This window comes from Oncorhynchus tshawytscha, linkage group LG22 (genome assembly GCF_018296145.1).
Source record: "Oncorhynchus tshawytscha isolate Ot180627B linkage group LG22, Otsh_v2.0, whole genome shotgun sequence".
In the NCBI taxonomy this organism is placed as follows: Eukaryota; Metazoa; Chordata; class Actinopteri; order Salmoniformes; family Salmonidae; genus Oncorhynchus; species Oncorhynchus tshawytscha.
Window position 1 is genome coordinate 35,539,859 of NC_056450.1, and position 22,654 is coordinate 35,562,512.

At 41.1% G+C, this 22,654-nt stretch overlaps 1 protein-coding gene across 2 annotated transcripts in view; it reads right to left on the bottom strand.

Annotated features, from left to right (window-relative positions):
- Nucleotides 1–22,654, bottom strand: part of LOC121840463 (plexin A3-like) — a 171,147-nt gene that overhangs the window by 75,275 nt on the left and 73,218 nt on the right. For both annotated transcript variants that reach the window (XM_042304127.1, XM_042304126.1), the window contains exons 5-8: nucleotides 19,897–19,997; nucleotides 8,580–8,703; nucleotides 6,097–6,253; nucleotides 5,335–5,434 (exon numbers count right to left, since the gene is read on the bottom strand). In XM_042304127.1, the coding sequence (XP_042160061.1) occupies nucleotides 5,335–5,434; nucleotides 6,097–6,253; nucleotides 8,580–8,703; nucleotides 19,897–19,997 (482 nt within the window). The remainder of the gene's footprint in view (nucleotides 1–5,334; nucleotides 5,435–6,096; nucleotides 6,254–8,579; nucleotides 8,704–19,896; nucleotides 19,998–22,654) is intronic.

A 22,654-nucleotide genomic window follows, 5' to 3' on the forward strand; every position in this document is an offset into this window, starting at 1 on the left:
GTGCCTTGCGAAAGTATTCGGCCCCCTTGAACTTTGCGTCCTTTTGCCACATTTCAGGCTTCAAACATAAAGATATAAAACTGTATTTTTTTGTGAAGAATCAACAACAAGTGGGACACAATCATGAAGTGGAACGACATTTATTGGATATTTCAAACTTTTTTAACAAATCAAAAACTGAAAAATTGGGCGTGCAAAATTATTCAGCCCCTTTACTTTCAGTGCAGCAAACTCTCTCCAGAAGTTCAGTGAGGATCTCTGAATGATCCAATGTTGACCTAAATGACTAATGATGATAAATACAATCCACCTGTGTGTAATCAAGTCTCCGTATAAATGCACCTGCACTGTGATAGTCTCAGAGGTCCGTTAAAAGCGCAGAGAGCATCATGAAGAACAAGGAACACACCAGGCAGGTCCGAGATACTGTTGTGAAGAAGTTTAAAGCCGGATTTGGATACAAAAAGATTTCCCAAGCTTTAAACATCCCAAGGAGCACTGTGCAAGCGATAATATTGAAATGGAAGGAGTATCAGACCACTGCAAATCTACCAAGACCTGGCCGTCCCTCTAAACTTTCAGCTCATACAAGGAGAAGACTGATCAGAGATGCAGCCAAGAGGCCCATGATCACTCTGGATGAACTGCAGAGATCTACAGCTGAGGTGGGAGACTCTGTCCATAGGACAACAATCAGTCGTATATTGCACAAATCTGGCCTTTATGGAAGAGTGGCAAGAAGAAAGCCATTTCTTAAAGATATCCATAAAAAGTGTCATTTAAAGTTTGCCACAAGCCACCTGGGAGACACACCAAACATGTGGAAGAAGGTACTCTGGTCAGATGAAACCAAAATTGAACTTTTTGGCAACAATGCAAAATGTTATGTTTGGCGTAAAAGCAACACAGCTCATCACCCTGAACACATCGTCCCCACTGTCAAACATGGTGGTGGCAGCATCATGGTTTGGGCCTGCTTTTTTTCAGCAGGGACAGGGAAGATGGTTAAAATTGATGGGAAGATGGATGGAGCCAAATACAGGACCATTCTGGAAGAAAACCTGAGGGAGTCTGCAAAAGACCTGAGACTGGGACAGAGATTTGTCTTCCAACAAGACAATGATCCAAAACATAAAGCAAAATCTACAATGGAATGGTTCAAAAATAAACATATCCAGGTGTTAGAATGGCCAAGTCAAAGTCCAGACCTGAATCCAATCGAGAATCTGTGGAAAGAACTGAAAACTGCTGTTCACAAATGCTCTCCATCCAACCTCACTGAGCTCGAGCTGTTTTGCAAGGAGGAATGGGAAAAAATGTCAGTCTCTCGATGTGCAAAACTGATAGAGACATACCCCAAGCGACTTACAGCTGTAATCGCAGCAAAAGGTGGCGCTACAAAGTATTAACTTAAGGGGGCTGAATAATTTTTCAGTTTTTGATTTGTTAAAAAAGTTTGAAATATCCAATAAATGTCGTTCCACTTCATGATTGTGTCCCACTTGTTGTTGATTCTTCACAAAAAAATACAGTTTTATATCTTTATGTTTGAAGCCTGAAATCTGGCAAAAGGTCGCAAAGTTCAAGGGGGCCGAATACTTTCGCAAGGCACTGTACCATCTAATTCTAGGGTTACAATACCTCTTTTGCCAATTGGCCTGGACCCTTCATTGTCGACATGAGCCCCGCCGATCCATCACGACTCGTCTGTTGACGTAATCGCACGATGTGGTCTCAACAGGCTGTTCCATTGCGAGGTCCCCCAAGACCCATCTTCTTGCCCCGGCCCGCTAGCTTTCTAAATGCTGTGTCTTCTGCTCGCCTAGCGTAGTACTGACTACTGAACGGCTACTTGACTCACTGACTATGGCTGTTCTTTGGATCCTATGGTCACTCGGCTAAACAGCTGATGCCCCCTGGACTATTTCAATAACACGGTACCTCATTTTGTTTATCTGTCGGCCCCAGCCTCGAACTCAGGTCCTGCGTGTAACTAACTGACCCGCTCGGCCAATTCATCGCCATTTACCCGTTGTTGTCTTAGCTCTCCCATTCAACACCTGTGACTGCTTTATGCCTCTCTCTGTCAATATGCCTTGTCTACTGCTGTCTCGGCTAGTTCTTATTGTTTTATTTCACTGTAGAGCCCTCAGTCCCACTCACCTTGCCTTAGATAGCTCTTTTGTCCCACCACCCACACACGCAGAGACCTCACCTGGCTTAACCGGTGCCACCAGAGACGAAACCTCTCTCACCGTCACTCAACGCCTAGGTTTACCTCCACTGTACTCACATCCTACCATACCCTTGTCTGTACATTATGCCCTGAATCTATTCTACCACACCCAGAAATCTGCTCCTTTTATTCTCTGTTCCCAACGCACTATAGCCTTTAGCCGCACCCTTATCCTACTCCTCCTCTGGTGATGTAGAGGTTAACCCAGGCCCTGTAGTCCCCAGTATCACACCTATTCCCCAGGCGTTGTCATTTGTTGACTTCTGTAACCGTAAAAGCCTTGGTTTGTTAACATCAGAAACCTCCTCCCTAAATTGGTTTTATTCCCTGCCTTAGCACACTCCGCCAACTCTGATGTCCTAGCCATGTCTGAAAGCTGGCTTAGGAAGGCCACCAAAAATCCTGAAATTTCCATCCCCAACTACAACATTTTCCACTAAGATAGAACTGCCAAAGGGGGCAGAGTCGCAATATACTGCAGAGATATGTCATGATATCCAGGTCTGTACCCAAACAATTCAAGCTTCTACTTTTAAAAAGCCACCTTTCCAGAAATAAGTCTCTCACTGAAGCCGCTTGGTATAGACCCCCCCCAGCCCCCAGCTGTGCCCTGGACACCATATGTGAATTGATTGCCCCCCATTTATCTTCAGAGTTCGTACTGTTAGCTGACGTAAACTGGGATATTCTTAACACCCTGGGCGTCCTACAATCTAAGGTAGATGCTATCAATCTCACACAAATTATCAAGGAACCTACCAGGTACAACCCCAAATCCGTAAACACAGGCACCCTCATAGATATCATCCTGACCAACTAAAAACACCTCTGCTGTCTTCAACCAGGGTCTCAGTGATCACTGCCTCATTGCCTGCATCAGTAATGGGTCTGCGGTCAAACAACCACCCCTCATCACTGTCAAACGCTCCCTAAAACACTTTAGCAAGCAGACCTTTCTAATCGACCTGGCCCGGGTATCCTGGAAGGATATTGACCTCACCACGCCACTAGAAGATGCCTGGTTATTCTTTAAAAGTGCTTTCCTCACCATCTTAAATAAGCATGCCCCATTCAAAAAATGTAGAACTAAGAACAGATATAGCCCTTGGTTCACTCCAGACTTGACTGCCCTTGACCAGCACAAAAACATTCTGTGGAGTACTGCATTAGCATTGAATATCCCCCGCGATATGCAACTTTTCAGGGAAGTTAGGAACAAATATACACAGTCAGTTAGGAAAGCAAAGGCTAGCTTTTTCAAACAAAAATTTGCATCCTGTAGCACAAATTGTAAAAAGTTTCAGGACACTGTAAAGTCCATGGAGAATAAGAGCACCTCCTCCCAGCTGCCCGCTGCACTGAGGCTAGGAAACACTGTCACCACTGATAAATCCACGATAATCGATCATTTCAATAAGCATTCTCCTTCACCCAAAATTTCAATAAGCTTCTCCATCACCCAAATCCAGGTAGCTGATGTTCTGAAAGAGCGGCAAAATCTAGACCCCTACAAATCAGAAGGGCTAGACAATCTGGATGCTCTCTTTATAAAATGATCAGCCGCAAATGTTGCAACCCCTATTACTAGCCTGTTCAACCTCTCTTTCGTATAGTCTGAGATCCCTAAAGATTGGAAAGCTGCCTCGGTCATCCCCCTCTTCAAAGGGGGAGACACTCTAGACCCAAACTGTTATAGACCTATATCCATCCTGCCCTGTCTTCGAAAGCCAAGCTAACAAACAAATCACCGACCACTTCAAATCCCACCGTACCTTGTCCGCTATGCAATCTGGTTTCGAGCTGGTCATGGGTGCACCAAAATTGTAATTATTTCACCACTATGGCCTATTTATTGCCTTACCTCCCTAATCTTACTACATTTGCACCCACTGTATATAGATATTTATATTGTGTTATTGACTGTACATTTGTTATCCCATGTGTAACTCTGTGTTGTTGTTTTTGTCACACTGCTTTGTTTTATCTTGGCCAGGTCGCAATATTTTTTTTTTTTTAAATAAAAACATTGAGCCCACCAGATCAGAGGCTGTAGTTATGACCAGGGATGTTCTCTGTTTAGTGAGTCCACCAGATCAGAGGCTGTAGTTATGACCAGGGATGTTCTCTGTTTAGTGAGTCCACCAGATCAGAGGCAGTAGGGATGACCAGGGATGTTCTCTGTTTAGTGAGTCCACCAGATCAGAGGCTGTAGGGATGACCAGGGATGTTCTCTGTTTAGTGAGTCCACCAGATCAGAGGCTGTAGGGATGACCAGGGATGTTCTCGTGATAAGTGTGTGAATTAGACCATTAATTGTCCTGCTAAGCATTCAAAATGTAACGAGTACTTTTGGGTATCAGGGAAATGTATGGAGTAAAAAGTACATCATTTTCTTTTCGAATGTAGTAAAGTACAGATACCCCCCAAAACTACTTAAGCAGTACTTTCAAGTATTTTTACTTAAGTACTTTACACCACTGATCACTAGACGTGTACACTGCATGATTACCATTTCTCATTAGGTTTGTTGTTGTATTTCTCTGTCCCCAGTACCTTCCATTTCTCTGTCCCTTCTTCCTGTCCATTTCTATGTCCCTTCTACCTGTCCATTTCTCTGTCTCGTGTACCTGTCCATTTCTCTGTCCCTTCTACCTGTCCATGTCTCTGTCCCTAGTACCTGTCCATTTCTCTGTCCCTAGTACCTGTCCATTTCTCTGTCCCTTCTACCTGTCCATTTCTCTGTCTCTTCTACCTGTCCATTTCTCTGTCCCTTCTACCTGTCCATGTCTCTGTACCGGTTTCTGAAATTCATTGAAAAATATTGACAATAAACATGACTTTATGCCATCTATTTTCATAGCATCATTTAAACAACTTGACAAGGAGCAAACGCATGACTACATCCACGTTCCAAACATAGGGCACCTGTTATCTGTCAAGCCTCTCTTCTACACTGAGGTGGCTACACAGCCCGGTAGAACTCATCAAAGAATTTCAAGTGACGGACAGAACCAATCAATATGTTACTTCACTGAAAGCTCCTCTGTGTTTCCTCTCGTCCTCAGAGAGATGAGAGATCATGGTAGATAGATACTTACGACTGGAGCACGCTGCAGTTGTAGTAGATGAAGTCAGTGGTGATGAATTTGTGCCCTGTCTCCTTGGACTTCAGGGAAAGCTTTAGCACTCTCTTGTCCCCTGGAATAAAGAGAAGACCCACAGTAAACCAGACAGCCTAGAGGCTCTGAAACCATTATCAGTCCCATTCCAGGTGCTATACCCCAGAAAAATAATGTTCTTCTGTCTAATTCAATAATGTAGATGTTGATAAAAATGTCTGATTGCTCCTGTCTTTTATCTACCATTTCCATTAGCAAGAGAAGTGCACTTATAGTCCAAAACAGAACCCTACAAACAGGCCACATCTCTGCTGCTAGTCCAATTATACCTGTAGGCTTGACTTCAAGATAATTGGCAAAACATTTCCAGTGGACTTTCAATAACTGCTACTAATGGAACAAAAAATGAGCTACTGCACTTTTCAGGTTCCCATCCATCAGTCCATCCGGTAAGAGCATTCAGTTGTTTTTCATAATTTTTTGAAAACACATTAAGGCCCATGTTCACATGGCTCCGAACAACTAAAACCTGGTGTACTTCAGACACAGTGCAGCTGTCGTCACCACTAGTTGACATAATACAACCCACAAAGCTGTATGGAGCGATAGAGTTAATTTCACACATGGTGATAAATATGATCATCAGAAAATAGAAACATATTATCACTCAATAGCTAGCACATTGTTTTATAACATTTGGATGTGTACTAGATTTATATTAGTTTCTGATAGAAGCCTTACCGTATCCCTGTGTGAGGGAGGGGACATCTCTGAGGGAGGGGGACATACAGAGGACCTGCCCCTTGGCCAGTACCTCCCCTGGGCTCTCTGTCAGCTCCTCAAACACACATGTCACCCCGGCTGACAGGCTGGGCACGTTGACCACTCTCACACTCAGCTGGAGGGAGGAGAGGGGGGAAAGGTGAGAGAGAGGAAGAGGGAGGGTGAGATAGAGAGAGAGGGGGAGAGAGAGAGAGAGGGTGGGGGGAGAGGGAGGGAGATAAAGGGAGAGCGAGAGGGAGAGAGAGAGAGAGGGGGAGAGAGATAAAGGGAGAGCGAGAGGGAGGGAGAGAGAGCGAGAAAGGGAGGGAGGGAGAGAGAGGGAGGAAGAGAAAGGGAGAGAGAGAGGGAGGGAGAGAGAGGCAGTATATTATTTGACAGTTGGAGTCATCCCGCTGCGTATCCTAAACCAGAAATCTGCAATGACAGGTTAATAATAAGCCAGCTCCATATTGGTCATGTCGTGATTAGCTAGCATCGTGTTGTGATTAGTTAGCATCGTGTTGTGATTAGCTAGCTTTGTGTTGTGATTAGTTAGCATCGTGTTGTGATTAGTTAGCATCGTGTTGTGATTAGCTAGCTTTGTGTTGTGATTAGCTAGCTTCGTGTTGTGATTAGTTAGCATCGTGTTGTGATTAGCTAGCTTTGTGTTGTGATTAGTTTGTGTCATGTTGTGATTAGCTAGCATAGTGATTAGGGAGCATCGTGTTGTGATTAGTAAGTATCGTGTTGTGATTAGCAAGTGTCGTGATTAGCTAGTGTCATGTTGTGATTAAATAGCATTGTGTTGTGATTAAATAGTGTTGTGATTAGCTAGTGTCATGTTGTGATTAAATAGCATCGTGTTGTGATTAGCTAGTGTCATGTTGTAATTAAATAGCATCGTGTTGTGATTAGCTAGTGTCATGTTGTGATTAAATAGCATCGTGTTGTGATTAGCTAGTGTCATGTTGTGATTAAATAGCATCGTGTTGTGATTAGCTAGTGTCATGTTGTGATTAAATAGCATTGTGTTGTGATTAAATAGTGTTGTGATTAACTAGTGTCATGTTGTGATTAAATAGCATTGTGTTGTGATTAGCTAGTGTCATGTTGTGATTAAATAGCATTGTGTTGTGATTAGCTAGTGTCATGTTGTGATTAAATAGCATTGTGTTGTGATTAAATAGTGTTGTGATTAGCTAGTGTCATGTTGTGGTTAAATAGCATTGTGTTGTGATTAAATAGTGTTGTGATTAGCTAGTGTCATGTTGTGATTAAATAGCATCGTGTTGTGATTAGCTAGTGTCATGTTGTGATTAAATAGCATTGTGTTGTGATTAGCTAGTGTCATGTTGTGATTAAATAGCATTGTGTTGTGATTAAATAGTGTTGTGATTAGCTAGTGTCATGTTGTGGTTAAATAGCATTGTGTTGTGATTAAATAGTGTTGTGATTAGCTAGTGTCATGTTGTGATTAAATAGCATCGTGTTGTGATTAGCTAGTGTCATGTTGTGATTAAATAGCATCGTGTTGTGATTAGCTAGTGTCATGTTGTGATTAAATAGCATTGTGTTGTGATTAGCTAGTGTCATGTTGTGATTAAATAGCATTGTGTTGTGATTAAATAGTGTTGTGATTAGCTAGTGTCATGTTGTGATTAAATAGCATTGTGTTGTGATTAGCTAGTGTCATGTTGTGATTAAATAGCATTGTGTTGTGATTAGCTAGTGTCATGTTGTGATTAAATAGCATTGTGTTGTGATTAAATAGTGTTGTGATTAGCTAGTGTCATGTTGTGGTTAAATAGCATTGTGTTGTGATTAAATAGTGTTGTGATTAGCTAGTGTCATGTTGTGATTAAATAGCATCGTGTTGTGATTAGCTAGTGTCATGTTGTGATTAAATAGCATTGTGTTGTGATTAGCTAGTGTCATGTTGTGATTAAATAGCATTGTGTTGTGATTAAATAGTGTTGTGATTAGCTAGTGTCATGTTGTGGTTAAATAGCATTGTGTTGTGATTAAATAGTGTTGTGATTAGCTAGTGTCATGTTGTGATTAAATAGCATCGTGTTGTGATTAGCTAGTGTCATGTTGTGATTAAATAGCATCGTGTTGTGATTAGCTAGTGTCATGTTGTGATTAAATAGCATTGTGTTGTGATTAGCTAGTGTCATGTTGTGATTAAATAGCATTGTGTTGTGATTAAATAGTGTTGTGATTAGTTAGTGTCATGTTGTGATTAAATAGCATTGTGTTGTGATTAAATAGTGTTGTGATTAGCTAGTGTCATGTTGTGATTAAATAGCATCGTGTTGTGATTAGCTAGTGTCATGTTGTGATTAAATAGCATTGTGTTGTGATTAAATAGTGTTGTGATTAGCTAGCACCATGCAGTGATAAGCTACCGTCGTGTTTTTCTCTGGTGTGAACACAGTTTTTTTTTTACAGCCTGTAATTACCTGAGTGGACGTAGAGGTCACAGATATGTTGTTAGGTGTGACACTAATGGCCACACAGTGATCTAGCTCTGTGTTGAAATGCTGTGGCTCGGCCCACTTCTCACAGGTCTCCTGTCTGGAACACCTGGGAGAAAACACAATGAGGTCAGTGGTCAATAATGATCACAATATTACATGCTGTTCTACTACTTAAATGTCAGCTCAGCTCAGTACACAGCTGTACTGGGTAACATTCAGCTCAGTACACAGCCGTATTACTGGGTAACATTCAGCTCAGTACAGTACACAGCCGTATTACTGGGTAAAAATTAATGCACTCCATTGTCCAACAGAGCCCTGGGAATCTGGGACAAATTCACAACTTCAGGAATAAGCTTTAGGTGTAACAAATGACTGAGTTGGCCTCAAAGAGCAGGTTGGGTATGAGCAGAAGCACACAAATGATACCAGTGTATATCATGAACACACATTTAGGAAAATATGTGAAAATATTTTGAAAACATTTGAAATATGCTGAGCCATGCTGAGTTCAAAGTTGTTTTTGTAACCAACTTCCCAATTGTTCGCTTAATGCTGCATAGCAGAAACTTTTATTCTGATAATTGACTCGTCGGGTTCTGGATAATACAGTTGATGTCGAATGTTTACATACACCTTAGCCAAATACATTCAAACTCAGTTTTTCACAATTCCTGACATTTAATCCTAGTAAAAATGACCTGTCTTAGGTCAGTTAGGATCACCACTTTATTTTAAGAATGTGAAATGTCAGAATAATAGAAGAGATAATGATTTCTTTCAGCTTTTATTTCTTTCATCACATTCTCAGTGGGTCAGAAGTGTACATACACTCAAATAGAATTTAGTAGCATTGCTTTACATTGTTTAGCTTGGGTCAAAGGTTTTGGGAAGCCTTCCACAAGCTTCCCACAATAAGTTGGGTGAATTTTGGCCCATTCCTCCTGACAGAGCTGGTGTAACTGAGTCAGGTTTGTAGGCCTCCTTACTCGCACACACTTTTTCAGTTCAGCCCACAAATTTTCTAAAGGATTGAGGTCAGGGCTTTGTGATGGCCACTCCAATACCTTGACTTTGTTGTCCTGAAGCCATTTTGCCTCAACTTTGGAAGTATGCTTGGGGTCATTGTCCAATTGGAAGACCCATTTGCGACCAAGCTTTAACTATCTGACTGATGTCTTGAGATGTTGCTTCAATTAATCCCCATAATTTTCCTCCCTCATGATGACATCTATTTTGTGTAGTGCACCTGTCACTCCTGCAGCAAAGCACCCCCACAACACGATGCTGCCACCCCCGTGCGTCACGGTTGGGATGGTGTTCCTTGGCTTGCAAGCTTCCCCCCTTTTCCTCCAAACATAACAATGGTCATTATGGCCAAACAGTTCTATTTTTGTTTCATCAGACCAGAGGACATTTATCCAGAAAGTACAATCTTTGTCCCAATGTGCAGTTGCAAACCGTAGTCTGGCTTTTTTATGGCGGTTTTGGAGCAGTGTGTTCTTCCTTGCTGAGCGGCCTTTCAGGTTTTCTGAGGTCTTGGCTGATTTCTTTTGATTTTCCCATGATGTCAAGCAAAGAGGCACTGAGTTGAAGGTAGGCCTTGAAATACATCCACAGGTACACCTTCAATTGACTCAAATTAGGTCAATTAGCCATGACAACCTTTTCTGGAATTTTCCAAGCTGTTTAAAGGCACAGTCAACTCAGTGTATGTAAACTTCTGACCCACTGGATTTGTGATACAGTGAATTATAAGTGAAATAATCTGTCTGTAAACAATTGTTGGAAAAATGACTTGTGTAATGCACAAAGTAGATGTCCTAACCGACTTGCCAAAACTATAGCTTGTTAACAAGAAATTTGTGGAGTGGTTGAACAATGAGTTTTAATGACTCCAACCTAATTGTACGTAAACTTCCAACTGTATATAATAATAATATATGCCGTTTAGCAGACGATTTTTGTCACGTCTGCTCCTGCTCTGATTGTTTTTTGTTTTTTGTCTTTATTTTCTTGTATGCTGACGCTATTCCTGTCTTGTTTCATGTCCGTTATTTATGAAATGTTTTACTCCCCATACCTGTTTCGTCTTTCAAGCGTCATTCCATGTGACAGATCTTATCCAAAGCGACTTACATTTTACCTACGGGTGGCCGCGGAAATCGAACCCACATGCCATGCTCTACCAACTGAGCCATACAGGACCACATGGATTATTGGAAACAATTGTTTCATATATTCCTATTGAAGCCAGAACATCTCAGGTTAATGCCACATAGCAGCCATTCTCTCTCTCATTGCGGTTTTATTTTAACCTCTCTGCGAGTAAGGCTAGTTTCCAGAATTGCTGCCTGTCTTACGTGCCCAAAGTAAACTGCGTGTTACTCAGGCCCAGAAGCTAGGATATGTATATAATTGGTAGAATTGGATAGAAAACACGCTGAAGTTTATAAAACTGTTAAAATAATGTCTGTGAGTATAACATAATTGATATAGCAGGCGAAAACCCGAGGAGAATCCACCCGGGAATATTTTTTTGGAGCTCAGAATGACTTCCAATGCAATGCTATTGAAAAATCTAATTTCCGCCTCCCAGATTGCAGTTCCTATGGCTTCCAGTAGATGTCAACAGTCTTTATACAAGGTTTTAGGCTTGTTAAAATTAAAATTAAAAATATGTATTTGTAGTCGTTCCAAGTTGAGCGCCGGGGCAAAAGTAGTCTTTTGAGTGCGTGAACGTGGGCGCGCTCTTTGTTCTTTTCCTTTGCTATTGACCATAGTAATCTCCGTCTGAAATATTATAATTTATTTAGATATTAGACAATCTGAGGGCTAATAAAAAACGTTGTTTGACTCGTTTGGACGAACTTTGCTGGTAAATTTTTGGAATCCTTTGTATGCATGTTGAAGGACTGGATTATTGAATTCAATGGAGACAACTAAATGGCGTTTTTGGGATATAAAGGACTTTATCGAACAAAACGACCATTTATTATTTAGCTGGGACCCTTTTGATTGCAAACAGAGGAAGATATTCAAAAGTAAGTGATTTATTTTATCGCGACGCCTGTTCTGGTTTGAAAAATATGCTAATGTGAGGTGCTGTCCTCAGACAATCGAATGCTATGCTTTCGCCGTAAAGCCTTTTTGAAATCTGACAATGCAGTTTGATTACCAAGATTCTATGCTAAAGAATCATGTAAGACACTTGTATTTTCATGAATGTTTAATATTACTATTTAGCATTTTGAATTTGGCGCCCCCCGATTTCACCGGATGTTGTCGAATTTGATCCCGTTAGCGGGATCTCCGCTCGAAGTGGTTTTAAACCTGCTATTTTCTGCTGTGGAAGAAAATGTCCTATTTTTCTCCAAACAGATTCTAAGGAGCAGCCTGATATTAAAACATTTATAACAGCAACACGTTTGTTAAACATGGCATTACTTTCAGGGTAGTGGTTAAAGGGGCGATCTGCATTTCGCTACATTCATTTATTAACTTATAAAGTAATTATATAAACCCATTGAATCTTGAAGAATATAAATTGCAAATGCCTCATGAGCTTAGTTCAACTGTCGTACCCCATCAGAACCCAAAATATAAGCTTGTTTTACTCCAATGATTGTAAACAATGTAAATGTAAACAAGCACTCTAGAGACTCAAATATATCATTTTGATATCATGGATGGTCAGTCCTTTCATCAATAGCTCTGTTTATGAACTTGAGAATGGTTGTATTTCTCCATCCCTCAGTGGCAGGGAAAACGTTTTTATTGTTTCGACTGCTAATTGCCGCTTTAAAGGAAAATTCCACCCCCAAAACTATCTTCTGGTTTCGGTTCAATAGTCATACAGACTGTATTTTGAAAGTTATATATCTTGATGACTTGATTGATAGTTACGTATCTTGAAAACTTGATTGCTGACATCCAAAACATTTTGGGACTATATAAAAAATGGACAACTGATACAAATACCAAAATATAGCTTTTGGATGGAGTTTTCCTTTAAGCTTGACAGCTGCACTGAAAGTGGCTGAGGATTATCACCAATAAAAACTCCTGCTTATGCACCAACCAATAAGCCACAGGATATTACTGCACACGACTAGGGATCATCTCACATTGAGACAGACAGAGTATCAGATAGAACAGGGTCGAGGATGACAGCACTACTTCTTCCCTACAATCTCCATTAACAGCATCACTAAAAACTATTACATTAAATAATATAAAGTGATGAAAATGTAATATAAGGAAAAATAAACATCAATGGAAAAAATACTGGCAAGAAAAACAAGCCTGAAATGTATCACATGCCTACTTATATTATACAAGCCTGAAATGAATCACATGCCTACTTATATTATACAAGCCTGAAATGAATCACATGCCTACTTATATCATACAAGCCTGAAATGAATCACATGCCTACTTATATTATACAAGCCTGAAATGAATCACATGCCTACTTATATTATACAAGCCTGAAATGTATCACATGCCTACTTATATTATACAAGCCTGAAATGAATCACATGCCTACTTATATTATACAAGCCTGAAATGAATCACATGCCTACTTATATCATACAAGCCTGAAATGAATCACATGCCTACTTATATTATACAAGCCTGAAATGAATCACATGCCTACTTATATTATACAAGCCTGAAATGTATCACATGCCTACTTATATTATACAAGCCTGAAATGAATCACATGCCTACTTATATTATACAAGCCTGAAATGAATCACATGCCTACTTATATCATACAAGCCTGAAATGAATCACATGCCTACTTATATTATACAAGCCTGAAATGAATCACATGTCTACTTATATTATACAAGCCTGAAATGAATCACATGCCTACTTATATTATACAAGCCTGAAATGAATCACATGCCTACTTATATTATACAAGCCTGAAATGAATCACATGCCTACTTATATTATACAAGCCTGAAATGAATCACATGCCTACTTATATTATACAAGCCTGAAATGAATCACATGCCTACTTATATTATACAAGCCTGAAATGAATCACATGCCTACTTATATTACACAAGCCTGAAATGAATCACATGCCTACTTATATTATACAAGCCTGAAATGAATCACATGCCTACTTATATTATACAAGCCTGAAATGAATCACATGCCTACTTATATTATACAAGCCTGAAATGAATCACATGCCTACTTATATTATACAAGCCTGAAATTAATCACATGCCTACTTATATTACACAAGCCTGAAATGAATCACATGCCTACTTATATTATACAAGCCTGAAATGTGAGAAAGCAGAAGCAGTGAAGCAGAAATGGTGATTTGAAGGTTACCATTCAACTTAAGCGTGTGATAATTGAATTTGGATCGTCTGTGGAAGGAAAGTTATTTTCTTTTTCTTTAGAGGAACCACTTCTAAAAGAATTAAGAAGCCGCTGAAGTTCCAGGGCTGTTTTTCACCCAAGACGCAACACACCATTAATGATTTGTTTACTTCTAATTAAAGCCATATGTCTGGGGACAGAATGGGGGTAGGCTTAATTAAAAATGCAGGGCCTAGCACCAGACAAGACTGTTCTCTGTACAGTAAGTGGAACTGTGGTGTCTCCTCACAAGCCACCAACCATTCAGATCACTGGGATTCTTTCTGTTGCTTTGTCATATCTTCTCCTTCAGTTCCCAGAAATTAGATTTCATTCAATTACACTGCAGGCCTCTTCCTAGTGGAATGGCAGATATGTGATTTATGGTGAAACGTTGTCCCCCTGGGGTGAAGGCTCCCTCTCTCTCCCTCTCTCTCTCAGCCCCACCATGACGCCATGAGAAAGCCAGGGGATCAAGGACCTGCATTAGTGAGGTTCATCTTCTGTTCTCTGTGGGGACAAAATGGACTCACCACATCTTCAATTAGCAGGTGATGAGGCCTCTGTAATATATGATCAAGTGAAATAGGGCTATAAACTGTCAGAGGAGAATGTAGCGAGGTGCTAGAGGCCCGAGGAACGTGGGTGAGAAACGGGAGATTGGGCGGTCACATTAACCCTAAGAGAAAGGGCTAATGTGAGCATATCACGCTGAGCATATCACTTCATTTCAGCTAGCGTTCTTTTTTGGAAACTTTTTTTTTCTCAGTTCAAATAGAGTCATTCCTTACGGCAATTCACCATTTCAGGTTTCACAAATTCTATTACCCTGCCCTTATTCCGTATCCTCAAAGTCAAATGAATCCAAGGATATATGTTCACACGACAGTCTAAATCACATTATGCTTAGAGCTCCCTGTTGATTCTGACTCTAAAAGGCAGAGATTCACCTTGTTCAAATCATTCATTGGACAAAGCAGAAGAAAAAAGCCTTTCATAACACATGTAAATGATCTAATGATAATGGCATTACATAATTCAAATTGGAGTGTTGGGGTTAACTGGGAAGCACTGGGACACAGAGACAGGATCAAGGATCAATTGAGCACATTAATTGATATTGGGGAGGGTGGGGCCGTAACTGCTTCTAAGGGTCTGGGTTAATTATCTAGTTGACTTTGATTAGTGAGAAAGACGACACAAGAGACGATCAAGTCTGCTGAAGGGGTGAAACCATATTGACAGGACAGTCACTTATCGCCAGCTTTTTTACTGTCCTTTTTACTATAACCTTCAACCATGTTAATCTGAAACACCGTCCTTCAAAGACATGTTCAGAATGTGCATTTGGGTTCTGCAAATGCTGGATTAAAGAAAGACATTTGTCAAGACAGCAAACATTGCAAATGATAGTTTCATGTAATAAAAGTTGCTCTAATTAAAAGAATACGCTGACAATCCCAGTTATATTTAAATGAAGGCAGAGGTTTCATCATTTGTAGAACATTAATGAAGTATCTTGAGTAAGGGGTGTTTCCACAAGATAAATGACATGAGACACTCTAACCAAAGGCCCCCTCAACAGATACAGTAGCAGAGAAATACACAAAATAAGCCTGATTTGAATCACACTGCAAGTCCATCTTCCAGTTTCCTATTGTTGCCATGGACACAGACCATTTCCCAGGGTGCACTTAGTTTTTTCCCCCTCCTCTACCCTGGCTCCACTAACATGATGGCTAGAGGCTAAAGAGCCCCGGGGGAATAGCAGACAAAGCCCAGACAACAACAGGTAAAAGGAAAGGAAGCAGGTCAAAGCTAGTCTCCCAATCCAGAGTGTGTTTGGCTTTTATTTTTATTTTTTAAGAGCCATCCCTCATGGCAACCCATCTCCCCAAGGGAAGGGGAGCTCTGGCAACACAGATTAAGAATTAAGATTTAACAACCCCCCCAAATTTCCCTGAATCTTTTTTTCGGAGCATCACTCCCATATGTGTCAAGACAGTAACACGACAAGCGATAAGTGCTTTGATAAATGTAGATATTACAGATGAGAGGAGCACATGGTGACACCCACCACAGCTTTCATATGAAAAGTCATAAATCAGGCAGTGCATTCAAATTGATAAGTGATTTAAATGAGGTCTTGAGAGTTATGTCACATCGACGTACCAAAATAAAGCTCTCTAACCGTGAAATGAGAGCAAGGAGGTGAATGGGGCCATTGCAGACATCTGTGGTAAACACTGAATTATAAACCAGGTCGTTTGGGTCCTGGATGTTGATTGGCAGAATGCCGTGGTAAAATCAGACAATATACCATGGCTATGATGCAAAAAACTTGTTTACTGTTGTAATTATGCTGATAACCAGTTTATAATAGCAATAAGGCTCCTCGGGGGTTTGTGGCATATGGCCAATATACCACGGCTAAGGGCTGTATCTAGGCACTACGCTTAGTGCCTAAGAACAGCCCTTAGCCTTGGTATATTGGCCATATACCAAACCAAGCTTTATTTATCAAATCAAGCTTTATTTATACAGCACATTTATAGAGCTATATTTATACAGCACATTTATAGAGCTATATTTATACAGCACATTTATAGAGCTATATTTATACAGCACATTTATAGAGCTATATTTATACAGCACATTTATAGAGCTATATTTATACAGCACATTTATAGAGCTATATTTATACAGCACATTTATAGAGCTATATTTATACAGCACATTTATAGAGCTATATTTATACAGCACATTTATAGAGCTATATTTATACAGCACATTTATAGAGCTATATTTATACAGCACATTTATAGAGCTATATTTATACAGACATGGAATGCAATGCAATGTGCTTTACAGGAAATAAAATAAATGAAAAACAATGAAATAAAAGGTGAAATATTTACAACACAAAAAACTAAAGAATGACACAAACTGAACAACTAAAATGCTCCCCGAGGAAAATCAAAGCAAAGAAAATGTGTTTTAAGATCTCTTTGAAATATTTCCACAGTTTGGGCTCCCCTCAGGTTCTCTGGCAGGCTATTCCAGAGGCTGGGGTCATACTGTAGTAACTAAAGGCTGCCTCTCCATGCCTCTTGGTCCTAGGCTTTGGGATAGTTAAAAGGCTGTCTCTCCATGCCTCTTGGTCCTAGGCTTTGGGATAGTTAAAAGGCCAGAGGACCCGAGGGACCTACTGGATACAGAACTTAAAAGCATGTCTGATGTGTTGGGGTGCACAATCATGGGTTGATTTAAAAACCAACAGAAGAATCCTAAAATTAATTCTAAAACTCACAGGCAACCAGTGAAAAGACTTCAGTGTAATGTGTGCTCTTCGTCTGGTCTTGGTCAGTAGCCATGCTGCAGCATTCTGTATGTTTTGCAGTTGATCAATGACTTTCTTGGGTAGACCAGACAGGAGAGCATTACAGTAGTCAAACCTGCTTGAAATAAAATAATGGATGAGTCTCTCTGTATCTGCCTGAGAGAGAAACGGCCGCACCTTGGCAATGTCAGGCAGTTGGACCACACCCCCTCTGGCATGACTGTTTAATGTAACTCCGCTGAAGTGGCTACCTCATGGTCAAAAAGCTATATCCCCACAGGAATCATAAAGGTCAGTATGCTTTACAAAAGTCAGTATATTATTAGTTTCATTTCAGGACCTGTGACCACATCCACTGGCCTAGAAAAGGTCATATCGAAGATATTGAAGAAACCACATTGAGTTTTAGTAGTCCGGTCAGAAACCCCCAAAAATGAAACACAATCTAAAGTTAAGCACCAAGTAAAGTGTGTGCTGTCTGAAAACGTGGCTCATTGACTGGGGTTGAATAGGAGATGCCCATTGTGTTCCATGGAAGCGAGTCATTGGAGTAATTTGAGCTCGCGCCTGTACATGAATGAGCAGTCTGAGGTTGCCTGGCCTGGCCTGCATCTTGCTAGGATGAACAATACCCTGCTCTCTGTTTCTCATGAGCCCCAACATTCAGATTCCACTGATCATGTGACCTGACCTGAGTGTGTGTGTTGTCCCACAGAAAAAATGTCACCCATCTCAATCTGACTCAATAAACATCCCTTTCTTTCTCTGTTTAAGCATCAGAGGGGTTCAAGTAGACATACAGACAGACAGAAAAAACAGAGAGCCTGACAGACAGCCTGACAGACAGCTTGACAGACAGACATACAGCCTGACAGACAGCTTGACAGACAGACATACAGCCTGACAGATAGCCTGACAGACAGACAGCCTGACAGATAGCCTGTCAGACAGACAGCCTGACAGACAGCTAGACAGACAGCTTGACAGACAGCCTGACAGACAGCTTGACAGACAGCTTGACAGACAGCTTGACAGCCTGACAGCTTGACAGCCTGACAGACAGACAGCCTGACAGACAGACAGACAGACAGACAGCCTGACAGACAGACAGCCTGACAGACAGACAGCCTGACAGACAGACAGCCTGACAGACAGACAGCCTGACAGACAGACAGACAGACAGCCTGACAGACAGCCAGCCAGCCAGCCAGCCAGCCAGCCAGCCAGCCAGCCAGACAGACAGACAGACAACCTGACGGACAGACAGCAGGTTGAAGCCACAAAGGTGCCGAACCGGAGAGGATGGAAATAGATGAGGATTGTGTCACTCTGGGATGTCGCTTCACCAGAGAGGAACAGAGGTTTGACATGTGAATCGGGCACAATTTAGCCATTCAATCTTCTCATCACTTTGCCTGATCTCACACTAATTGTGCTGTGCAGTGGTTGTCACAAGTTTGTGTAAAAAAAAAAACATTTGCGCGGAATGCTGCATTGCTATGCAGAGAAATATCATTTTCAAACTAGTTTGGCAAATATCTATGCAAATTATTCCATTATCAGTCCCAGATTCTAATCTTAATTAAATATTGTTATCTTGATAAAGGACTGAATGAAAATTCCACAATGGTCGTCATTGAGGTCCTAGGCTCAGAAAAATATTTTCATCTACCTCTGAACATTATCTAGATATGCATCACAGGGGAAACACTGGACTGCTGACACCAGGCCTTGGTGTGAGAAATGTCACACAGTGAAACAATTTCAGGACTTTCTATAATTCATATAAAACCCATAGCGTGCTGTTTAAAAGGCATGTGCTTCAATTTCCTGTCCCCTTTATTTCCCTACCTTTAGAGTTACTTTGTTTTTCCATTAATCATGGCCTACGTCAGAGAAAACCCCTCCATATTGTGGCCATTACACTCGATAAAGGGTACACTATACAGCCACACATGCATCCCCCTTCGCAGGCTTCCCTTCTCCCCCGTGGCAGGACACAGCACTCTCTCGTGATGTTCCCAGCCAATTCATTTACAGTGGGACTGGAGGATAAATGTGCCTGATGACAAGTGAGGGAGTGAGGGAGGAGTGGCAGAGGGCCAGCAATATCCAGACATTTCCTGAGCTCCGACCTACCAGCCGCTGCCTAAGGGTCAGCCCAAGGGGTCAACAGGAAGGAGCACATTTGGGGCAGCTGTCACCTGTCACTTCCTGTGTGGAGCGGACCAGGTGGACTGGGTAACAGCACGCAGCTTCCCACTAGTTTGGCTGAACCCCGAACCTCTCAGTGGTCCATTAAAAGTTCAGAATCTACCAGATGTATTACTGCTACTTTCCAACAGCATCTGGCCTCCTGATGTTTAACAGAGCCCATTTTATTCTCCCTTTGATTGGTATCAAAATGTCACCTTGAAAATCCGTGCAGCCGCTCAGGAATCAATTAATTCTCATATAGTTGGTATCGACTGAGGCAACTTGATCACACTAAAACAACCACGCTATTTGTTTTCCCAATAAGTTCATCTACCCACAGAGAAGATAAGAGCATATGTAAAGTGAGCCACTTACTTGTTGTGAAGTACACACCATCCACAGTGGGGGTCTCCAGAGCCCAGACAGGTTTTACAGGTGGTGTACTGGCCACAGCTCTCCACAGGTAACCGGCTGACCTGCAGAACACAACTGAGCTTATCATCTTTATTCAACACACTTTCAGACTCACACAGGCACTGTTCACTGTGCTTTCCTCACCTTCTCAATCTTTTTTATGCGTACAGATGCGACGCGAGGGTCAAACAAATCTAAATCCCAGCCGTAACCATGAACTTGTCATGATACCGTTTAGTTTACGTAAGATATGAAATTCAACAGAAAGTGGAAATGTATTGCTCACAATTTGAATGGGTTTTGGGACACATCCGTGCTTCAACTACTAAATCATTTTCTGACACGAGGTCTGAATCCGTTTATTAAACTGCAGTGATAGAGAGAGTGGGTCAGTTCATTATTAAACTGCAGTGATAGAGAGAGTGGGTCAGTTCATTATTAAACTGCAGTGATAGAGAGAGTGGGTCAGTTCATTATTACACTGCAGTGATAGAGAGAGTGGGTCAGTTCATTATTACACTGCAGTGATAGAGAGAGTGGGTCAGTTCATTATTACACTGCAGTGATAGAGAGAGTGGGTCAGTTCATTATTACACTGCAGTGATAGAGAGAGTGGGTCAGTTCATTATTACACTGCAGTGATAGAGAGAGTGGGTCAGTTCATTATTACACTGCAGTGATTAGTTCATTATTACACTGCAGTGATAGAGAGACTGGGCAGTTCATTATTACACTGCAGTGATAGAGAGTGGGTCAGTTCATTATTAAACTGCAGTGATAAACTGCAGTGATAGAGAGAGTGGGTCAGTTCATTATTACACTGCAGTGATAGAGAGAGTGGGTCAGTTCATTATTACACTGCAGTGATAGAGAGAGTGGGTCAGTTCATTATTACACTGCAGTGATAGAGAGAGTGGGTCAGTTCATTATTACACTGCAGTGTTCATTATTACACTGCAGTGATAGAGAGTGGGTCAGTTCATTATTACACTGCAGTGGGTCAGTTCATTATTACACTGCAGTGATAGAGAGAGTGGGTCAGTTCATTATTACACTGCAGTGATAGAGAGAGTGGGTCAGTTCATTATTACACTGCAGTGATAGAGAGAGTGGGTCAGTTCATTATTACACTGCAGTGGGTCAGTTCATTATTACACTGCAGTGATAGAGAGAGTGGGTCAGTTCATTATTACACTGCAGTGATAGAGAGAGTGGGTCAGTTCATTATTACACTGCAGTGATAGAGAGAGTGGGTCAGTTCATTATTAAACTGCAGTGATAGAGAGAGTGGGTCAGTTCATTATTACACTGCAGGGTCATAGAGAGAGTTCAGTTCATTATTACACTGCAGTGATAGAGAGTGGGTCAGTTCATTATTACACTGCAGTGATAGAGAGAGTGGGTCAGTTCATTATTACACTGCAGTGATAGAGAGAGGGTTCATTATTACACTCAGTTCATTATTACACTGCACTGCAGTGGGTGTTCATTATTACACTGCAGTGATAGAGAGAGTGGGTCAGTTCATTATTACACTGCAGTGATAGAGAGAGTGGGTCAGTTCATTATTACACTGCAGTGATAGAGAGAGTGGGTCAGTTCATTATTACACTGCAGTGATAGAGAGAGTGGGTCAGTTCATTATTACACTGCAGTGATAGAGAGAGTGGGTCAGTTCATTATTACACTGCAGTGATAGAGAGAGTGGGTCAGTTCATTATTACACTGCAGTGATAGAGAGAGTGGGTCAGTTCATTATTACACTGCAGTGATAGAGAGAGTGGGTCAGTTCATTATTACACTGCAGTGATAGAGAGAGTGGGTCAGTTCATTATTACACTGCAGTGATAGAGAGAGTGGGTCAGTTCATTATTAAACTGCAGTGATAGAGAGAGTGGGTCAGTTCATTATTACACTGCAGTGATAGAGAGAGTGGGTCAGTTCATTATTAAACTTCAGTGATAAACTGCAGTGATAGAGAGAGTGGGTCAGTTCATTATTACACTGCAGTGATAGAGAGAGTGGGTCAGTTCATTATTACACTGCAGTGATAGAGAGAGTGGGTCAGTTCATTATTAAACTGCAGTGATAGAGAGAGTGGGTCAGTTCATTATTACACTGCAGTGATATTACACTGCAGTGAGAGAGTGGGTCAGTTCATTATTAGACTGTTCATTATTACAGTGATAGAGAGAGTGGGTCAGTTCATTATTACACTGCAGTGATAGAGAGAGTGGGTCAGTTCATTATTACACTGCAGTGATAGAGAGAGTGGGTCAGTTCATTATTACACTGCAGTTCATTATTACACTGCAGTGATAGAGAGAGTGGGTCAGTTCATTATTACACTGCAGTGATAGAGAGAGTGGGTCAGTTCATTATTACACTGCAGTGATAGAGAGTGGGTCAGTTCATTATTACACTGCAGTGATAGAGAGAGTGGGTCAGTTCATTATTACACTGCAGTGATAGAGAGAGTGGGTCAGTTCATTATTACACTGCAGTGATAGAGAGAGTGGGTCAGTTCATTATTACACTGCAGTGATAGAGAGAGTGGGTCAGTTCATTATTACACTGCAGTGATAGAGAGAGTGGGTCAGTTCATTATTACACTGCAGTGATAGAGAGAGTGGGTCAGTTCATTATTACACTGCAGTGATAGAGAGAGTGGGTCAGTTCACCAGTGTTAGTAAACATTTCAAAACTTTAAGCGCTAGAC